General features: G+C 43.3%; 1 protein-coding gene across 1 annotated transcript; it reads right to left on the minus strand.

Annotated features, from left to right (window-relative positions):
- Window positions 1-4,662: 4,662 nt before the first annotated feature.
- Window positions 4,663-8,201, minus strand: LOC148200010 (uncharacterized). Its single transcript, XM_088113624.1, has 3 exons — window positions 7,385-8,201; window positions 6,040-6,945; window positions 4,663-5,961 (listed from the first exon to the last, which is right to left on the minus strand). Exons 1-3 carry the CDS (start codon window positions 7,719-7,721, stop codon window positions 4,835-4,837), a joined length of 2,370 nt encoding a protein of 789 aa, XP_087969750.1. The 5' UTR covers window positions 7,722-8,201; the 3' UTR covers window positions 4,663-4,834.
- Between the last annotated feature and the right edge of the window lie 1,238 nt (window positions 8,202-9,439).

A 9,439-nucleotide genomic window follows, 5' to 3' on the forward strand; every position in this document is an offset into this window, starting at 1 on the left:
AACGATATGGACGAGCGGTAGAAGATAAGGAGTGATCTGGACGAGCGGTAGATGAGGAGGAGTGATCTGGACGAGCGGTAGAAGAGGGAGAAGCGTCCTCAGACCATTTTACAAAAAACAGCCAGCACTGTCTCTGACGAACGACCATTATAACAACCTATTACTGTAACGAGCGCCTCAATACGCCTATGAACACCATCCAGAACGGCCGATCCTTATGAATGATAACGCATCGAGACCGAACGTTCCCTAACACAAAATATGACCAAACGCTATTTATTAGGCTGAACACAGTGAAATCAAACCTAGGCCGAACGCTCAACGTCGAACGCTAATCATCACTACTAAAACAAGACCGAACGTTCAACTGAGAATCAACAATTTCAAGACTGAACGTTCACTATCAAACGAACGAACGTTCTAACATTAAAAAACAAAGCCCCAGTACCTTTTTAGACGCTCGACCGTTCACAAATAAATGATCGAACGCTCAGACCGAACGTTCACAAGGTAAAACCTCTGATCCAAGTCGAAAGCAAACAGTTACTAAAACGATAAAACCGAACGTTACAATTATTAGTATAACAAAAGGCCCAAAAACGAACGCTCGTCACCCAAAAAGAAATATGAGCAAACATTATTAAACCAGACGATTGGGACGAACGTTTTGCACCCTGGCCGAACACCTAGATCACTTGGGGCCAAGGATGACCGAACGACCAACATGTCAGGCCGAAGGGACGAGTGGTGGAACGCTTGTTGATAGCCGAACGGTAGTTCCTGAGAGTTGCCGAACGTCAATGAAACCGAATGACCGAACGGTTGAGCACGAGCGGCCGAGCGTCATAAAGATACGGATAAAAGAAGCGAACGGTCTGCAACATTGCAATAGAGGACGAACGGTTTCAAGCAGGGGAGGACCCGAACGCGCTCGGTTGAGGAGGAACGTAGTTTTCTTTTTTATTTATTTTCTACTTTTTTATTATTATTTTTTTAATTTTTATTTTACACTCATGATGAAAATAAAATAAATCTATTAGTCCATCCGGACGAAATTGGGTGTTGACACTATTACATTCGGTTTCTCTCTCAAACCGATAGTAAACCTCTCGGTCTTATTCTGTTCTGGAACTGGAGACCTATCTGTTTCGTCTCCAGTGTTCGTCCTCGTTCTGAGTGAGGATTGATGTTCGGTATTTAGTGCCCTTTATAAACTTTTGGTCAAAGAGGAAATTGAAATAATGGATAATGAAAGATGAAACTAAAGTGATTGGTAATGAAAGATGGAATTGAGAATGATTATGAATGAAATAAGAAGAGAATGTGATATGAATGAAATGATGTGAAGTTGAACGAGCATTCCAGGGAGGAACGACTCATGGATGAAATGTTGGAATTTGTAAAGTATGACTGTGGGAAGCTAATGCTGGCTGTTCATCCTGGTGTTTCGTGGGTACTCGTCCTCACGTAGAGGAGGGTAGGTCATGTGTGGAAACGGCAGGAGGTCTCGTCCTTAGGGGTACTTTGGATGAATAGGACTAACCTCGAGTGGCAGCTGATGAGAGTATTCCAGTTAATACATCACCCGGGTGCACGAACGCCTGTAGCTACGCAGATTTCTTACAGTACGGACAATCAGTCTAGTGATAGGCTTTGTATGATACGTACGTTGAAATTTATTTGGTGTTGGATTATTTGAAATGTATGTTTATGCATGAATTAAATTACTTAAGCTTACCCTGCGTTTCCTGTCGTGTCTGGTTTTGTACGTCCGTCCTTGTCATTGAATTGATCATCCTTGTGGATGTGAGCAGAAGGAGATGAGCGGCTGGAAGAGGCGCTGGAAGAAGAAAATATTGGAAGAAGTTGAAGTAAGGATCGAGCGGTAGGAACGTTCGGTTCATTGCCTAGTTATTTTAAGGTGGTCGTTCGATCACCTTCCCTTTTGTTAAGAATGACCGTTCGGTATTTTCTTTTGTAAACCGTTCGGTCAGGTTTGCCTATCTTGTACGGCCTAAATTTGTAACCCTTTCTGTAAGGCTGTTCGGCCATGAGCGTGCGCTCGACTCTAGTGTAAGACTGATTCTTGATTATTATTGTGATTATTCTAATATATAGTTTATTGCTGTATTTTTGGGATGTTACAATACTTCTGAATTTGAGCATGGTCATCTTACTACTCTTACCATTTCGGAATTATGACATTCAGTTCATTATGTGCAATTTTCCACTTTGCTGATGTGATGTAAAAAATATATTTATAACAAAGTTATGAATATTATGTTCTGAACTAGTTATGAGTAATATTTCTGTCTCATTCGTTTTCTGTTTTTTTCTTCTCTTCGAAATTTATATTCATATAATCCAGAATGCTTTATGACTCCTTACTTTTCTTAAAGCCTCAAAAGAAAGTACTGGGTAAGTTCCAAATTTGAAATAAGAACAAATACTCTCCAAAATCTTGCACAAATTCTACTGTAACACTTTTATTTTTGTTTGTGTTTAATTATTGTATCTTGTACCGTCCGGTCCTCCCCACCTCCCCATTCATAAATCGAACACCCACCCAGGTGGACCATCAAGACCGAGCGTCCAAGCTAACGCTGTCCGACCACACATAGACCGAGCGATCCCCCAAGGTCGACCATTCATGAACCGAACGTCCACCCAGGTCGGCCATCAAGACCGAGCGTCCAGTGTGACCGATCAGCAGAACCGAGTGGCCGCCCACCCAGGTTGACATCCCTGGCCGACCACCCTTCTGACCGGCCGTCCCGACCGACCCTCACTCGGTCGACTACACGGTTAAATGCTAATGACTCATTAAAGCCCTTAAATGAAGATTAAGGTACGATTGGGCAGTTATCAGGCCCACAAAAGGTAAAAGCCCATTATAATCAGTATAAATAAAGGTTCCAGGTATGATTTCGGGACAGATTGCTTATGATGCAATATATACATGCATTACAGACAACTCGGTCATGTTACTGATTTAAGTGTCGGATTGCCTTTGACAGGTAACCGACCGCCTGGCTTAGAGAACCGGGTGGAACGAACGCCACAACCAGGACTTGAAGACGAGAGAGCCCGTCTGACCCCTCCCAGCGCGTCCAGACCTCAAAAAGAGGTAACCGTCCGGTTTTCGCCAGCTTCAAATGCCCCCTAGCGACGAAGTCGCTCGGTCTGCCTCGGCTCGTGGGATTTAGCAACGTCCGCCCGGTCTTCGGCAAACTCACGTGTTTTAGCAGGGTCATCCAGATCTGGCCGAAACATATCTTAAATTTCATCCACTACTTTATTGTTCATAAAACCTTATTGTCGGGCACAATAATTCAGTGGAGCACTCTGTACCAGATTTTCTGTCCCACCTATCTTATACTGAGTGATAAAACAGCCTTCATAACCGAACGGTCAAACTATTGTTACGAGGTTATGTCGTTCGGACTGAAGAATGTAGGGGCTACTTACCAACGACTCATGGACAAAGTCTTTTGCCACCAGATTGGTAGATGTATGGAGATCTACGTGGACGACATGGTGGTGCGAAGCCGGTGGAGGACCATGTGAAAGATTTTGCGGAAGTTTTCCATCAAGTACTGCTAAAGCTCATATTTAGGGCTGTTTGACACAAAGTCAATATATCTTCTGCAATATGCTTCTTAAGAGAAAAGGCGTACGAGAATCTACAAAATCGTGCCCAAGTCCACTTTTTATATTATGACTCGTTATTGATCCAGAAAAAGGACGGTAGAACTTTATTTTATGATGTTGCAGGAACTTAACTCTTCAAAGACGTCCACCAGTGTATTACATGATGGATTCAAATTAATACTTCCGACAGGTTGAAATAAGCACAAACTATCAAAGAATTGAAACCGAACAGGTTTTACTTACTTGGCCATCCGACGTCATAGCCAATCAAGTTAATGTCAAAATAACTTTCTGCGAACCAAGAGCTAAAGAGCCAAGCTGATTCTCAACCGATCACCTTATCTTTTCTTTAAAATCTTCCGAGTGATGTCATACAATACAATCATTTTATTTTGCAGGACTGAAGACAATAGGGCATCTATACCTATGACACATCCTCATATGAATACTTCAAATGTCCAATCAAAGATCGAACGATCTAGCATATATTTGGATATTATCAAACAGGTCACAAGGGACTAAGGCATGGGCAAGTTCATCCTACCGATCGGTCTCAATTATATCTTTGATATTATACATCTTGCGGATCATTAAAGCAGTTACATCTCGACCAATCGGTCGCAATTATATCTTTGATATTATATATCTAGCAGATCACAGGACTTTAAAGCAGTTATACCTCGACCGAACGGTCTGGACTTTTGATAGTCTTACAGTGCAGATAATCACATCTTGCATACAGACTACAAGAGCGGGCGACAGAGAACCGTTCGTGCTGAGGCACCCAATCAATGGAAAAGGTTTCCACACCAGGGTCACAAGAACCTGATCGCGTTGACGGATAAGACAGCTTCCGGACACTCCAACTAAGGGATGTAATTCCTAGGGTCACGAGAACCCGATTGCGTTGACGGATAGGTAGCATCCGGACGCATCCAACTAAGGGATGAAATCCCTAGGGGCCACGCATGTAACGAGGCGATATAAACGTCAACAAAGGCACTCATCATATAAACAATGAAGTATAGCGATCCTATAAACATTCAAGTACAGCGATCCTATAAACATTCAAGTATAAGAACATAAAGTTTCAAGACAAGTACCAAATGACGACATACACGCAGCAAACAACCCTAAGAACAATAAGTACAAAATAACAGAATGTCTAAAAGTTAAATCTATTCTATACAAGGTCTAAGACGGGGGCATCCTCGACAGCAGGAACCCCTGAATTCCCCTCGGGTGTCTCGATTCGAGCAGCTTCCTCTGTTGCCATTGCCTCGGTGGGCGTCCCTGCAGGCTCGTCATCTGGAAATGCCCCGGCAGGAATGACGTCTATCGGAACCCACTCTCCTTGGTAAACGTCCTTCCGAATGTCGAAGTTGACTCCTTCAGTACAGACATTCAAAATATAGGACACTTGCCTTAGCGCCTTCTTAAAGCCCCTGGTATGTTCCAGGATGATAGCATCAGTCATCTCATCCTGCAACTCCTGGTTTTCAGTAATGGTCTGGCGCAAGGCCTCCCTCTCGGCAGTCAAAATTGTCAAGCTTTTCTTCAACTGCTCATTCTCTTTCCTTGAAAATTCCAGATCAGCTACAAGCCGTTCGTTGACCTTTTTCATTTCAACGCTAGCCTTCTGCAGATTTTCCGTTATCTCCCGACCCTTCACTATCATCTTCTCGGATTCCTTCCGCTGTTGCTCACACTTAGCGTGTTCGGTTTTTAGACGCTCAAGCTCGGTGACCAAGTTACCTCGGTTGGAGGCATACGCTAAGTTCCAGGCAGCCGCCGCGGCACGACATGCGAATTCTAAGCAGTAATCTGCCATTTTTTGCTCAGAAGTCTTTTCCATGACTTTCTGCTCAGCCAAATCAAAGTTGAACTCGATCTTATGGCCAAGGTTAAAGGCCGCATCCCACATGCCATTCGGAATGTCGCGATCGGCATGCGGGTCGACCACCCCTCCAATACTCTTCCCCTTATCGGAAGCTTTCGGATCTCCACCAGTGACAGCCTTTCGTTTCCTTGAAAGCGGCCGTTCGGGAGAAGGTGGCGATTCATCATCGTCATGGATAGGATTCTTGATAGTCCTCAAGGCTGAGGTTCCCCCTTTATTCTTATCGGAAGCTTTCGAATCTCCACCGGTGATAATCTTTCGTTTTCTTGAAAGCGGCCGTTCGGGAGGTGGCCGCTCGTCATCAACATGAATAGGATTCTTGACAGTCGTCAGGATCGAGGATCCCCCTTTATTCTTCTTGGCATCAGCAGCGGCAAACCAGTCAAGAGAAGCTTTTTTACCCATAACAGCTATACGCAACAGAACACAACAAATACCAAGTCAATGATGCAAAAACAAAATTCAGAGCACTCAGTAAAAGAACATACCCAATACCCTCGACTTCATATCGTCATGCTCGAGGCAGTTGATAATCTTTCTGGAGGAAAAGGGGCGAGGCAACCCAGCTATAACACTCAGAGCCTCCAACTCGATATCAGTCATATCTTCTTTCGGCCAAGAGGTAAGCTTCCTAGGGTTCTGGGTCCAATACAAGGGAAACTTGGAGCTACTATCCTCGTTAAAAAAGAACGAGCGACCTGATTCAGTGATAGACACTCTAAAAAACTGCTTTTTGAAACCTCTAAAGGATTGGGCGTATAATTCCAAAATTGCGTCCCCAGGCTCAGTAATTAGAGAAACCCAACCCCTCTTTCCGATCGGCCGGGTCCTAAAAAAATAAAGAAACAGGGCAACCGTGGGATTAATGGCCAAGGCTTGGCACATAACCGCGAACGCCTGTATATACCCCCAGCTATTTGGATGTAGCTGTGTGGGGGCGACATTCAGAGTCTTCAGGACATCCATTTGAAAAACATTTAGAGGAAACCTAAGGTACATATCGTTGAACAGATAAGAGTAAACATAGAAGAAATCGTCTTTAGAATTCTCTTTACCATAGAAGACTCTCTCGTTTTCCCCACAGGCAACTAATTTAACACAGGAGCCATAGCTGAGATTTCTAAGAATACAATTATCGTTTGCCCAATTCAATAACACAGCCCTACTATCGAAAATACTAGGGAATCCACTTACATCTCGAGAGGCCCATTCATAGTTACTCCCGATAGAGGAACGAAGATTTTCGGGCTCCTCCACCGCAACACCATCATAGACAAAGGCGTTTTCACCATAAAGTATGGAGACAACCTCACACTGAGCCCTATTCCGAAAGCCCTCTGGTGCGCCAGCTTGGTTGCCACTCCGCCTTTTCTCAACAAATGCTGGGGAACAATCTGAATTGGAAAAAGAGTCCATGAGTTACCTGTATGTAAATGTCAAAGGAAAGTCTGGAGAAGGAGAAATGAAGAAGTTGGTCGAGGCGATGAAGTAGAAATGACGGTTGCCCTAACCAGGGTTCCTCAGAAAATCCTTTCACATTATTGAGGGGAAAGCTGATGTAACCACTGATCATTTCGCACCGTAGGATTAGAAAGAATCCAACGATCCCACTTTTCAGACTCTACCAATACCCAGAGGCCGAACGATCAAAATTATTAGGATACTTTTTGGATATAAACAATCTATTGATGTAAATGTGAGTGTGAATAGGACTCCTGGCTTGCCGTCCTGGCTTTGTATTTATAAGTTGTTTTATGGACATTAAGTTGACATAAGCCGAATAAAATATAAACAAAAATAAAAATATAAACAGAAATAAAAATATAAACTTACTGTCGTGGTATAACACCCTTCCTCCAGGTACAATAGACTGCTTTGCCACGGTGAAATCCCTCTTCAGACAGCAGTACGCGTCCAGCCGAATGCAGGACCTGACACCAGCAGAACTCGTCAACACCAAGCAGGAGAAGGACGAATCTCTAAAGTCCTTCATGAAAAGATACAATGAAACCGCTCGGCGAATAAAGGATATTGGCCATTCCTTTATTATCAGCAATCTACCCTCATGCTTGAGACCGGGACATTTCTCGGAGGACATATATGCCGAGCCCCCCAAAACCATGGAGGAACTCCAGGATAGGGTGGCAAAGTTTATTCGGGTAGAGGACATCACGCAGTCACGGAAGAAGCAGCAGCAGGAGACGAACGACGGGAACAAAAAAGAGGGAAAACGATCGTTCCATAATAACGGGGACCATCCCCAGAAAAACTTCCCTCGCGTTACCAGTTTAACCACTTTGCGGCTTTTAATGCACCTCGCGCAAAGGTTGTAGAGGAAGCTCTTGCCACCAATTTGATCACACTCCACCGGAGATATTCTCCTACGGACGCCGACAAGGGAAAAACCTTTCGGTATCACCTAAATAATGGTCACACCACAGAAGAATGTACCACGTTAAAAAACAGTATCGAGCAGCTTATCCGAGAGGGTCATCTCCGTAAGTATGTAAAGACGGATCGGTCGCGGATAAGAAGCTCATCAAGGCCTCCAAAAAGAAATACCGAATGGCCACATAGAAAGCAGGAACGGAAATGTAGGCGGAGTCGCAGCCGCAGCCATAGCTCTGACCGCACAATCCTGAGGTTTATCGACTAGAAGTGATGAAAAGTCCTTCCTAACACTAGCAACGCGACTCACCTCAAATTTTACTTTAGTTAAAATTTGTTGACTTGTTTATTTCAGTCAGATTATAATTGCTGAACACTATTTTTAATTTTATCCTAAATTCAATTTCTTGTCATAAGACCGAACGGTCTATCATCAAGCAATAACGCAGCAACAGGTTAAACACCGAGCGGGTCGGTCGTCTCTGTAAGATCCTATATATATATATATATATATATATATATATATATATATATATATATATTTATATATATATATATATATGTATATTTTAGAAGATGGGGTCATTCAATTATTGAAATTTTTAAGAAGCACAATTATTGCTTGGAAGCACCAGCCGCCCCATAGGAAGAAGTTGATTATTGTATTTGGCAAATGGAGAGCAGCACAATTGTCATTTTTGTCTTCTTTTGAAATGATGGTGCATTCATTATGCTGAAGTAGAAAGTGGAAGTGCAACTTTAAGATATTCATTTTCCCTAGCCTTTAGGGAAAAGCATAGAGGACCCCTTGCTTTCATTTTTCACCGTGCAGGGAGCATAACACGTAGGGAAGCAAGACTTGGCTGAAAAAAAAAATGCTGCACGGAGGAAATCAAGGGAGGAAGTTTTGGTCATCAAAAGAAGAAGAGAGTCCAGCACGTATCGAAAGTGAAAGAAAGCCAAGGTACTGCAAGTCTTGTGAAAATTGATTCAAGGTCTACAAAAGAAGTCTTCAAGAGGTAAGGTGTCAGACCTCGGAAAACCCCACCCAAACCCCACCTGTCTAATCTCATTAAAAACACCCAAAACCCCTTTGAGCGGACGCCAGGTGTCAACCAGCAAAGTTTCGAAAATCAGATAGTGGAAGGCAGAGGGGTAAAACAAAAGTGATTTTCTGAAAACTCGTAACCACTCTCTTCTACATGCACCTTCTCCTTTCCAAACTCTGACTTTCCATTTCTCCTTCTTCTCTCTAGAGAACCCTCCCTTCTCTCTAACAAAACTCACTCTTTTTCTTCTCCGATCATCATTCAGAGACCGTAGAAGCACTCCCGGCGTCCCAAGCTTCAATTTGAACCGAACAGCTTCGAGTTCTGAAACTGGTAAGTTCCTTACCCTCAGCCGTTCGTTCCTTTGTTACATGCAAACCAAGTTCTGGTTGCATGCAGGGGTATAGTCTAAGTTATTCTTGGATTTTTATGTTGTTCGGTTTAGTTTGGA

The sequence above is a fragment of the Vigna umbellata genome, chromosome 4 (assembly GCF_029865625.1).
Source record: "Vigna umbellata cultivar VRB3 chromosome 4, Vumbellata_1.0, whole genome shotgun sequence".
Classification (NCBI taxonomy): domain Eukaryota; kingdom Viridiplantae; phylum Streptophyta; class Magnoliopsida; order Fabales; family Fabaceae; genus Vigna; species Vigna umbellata.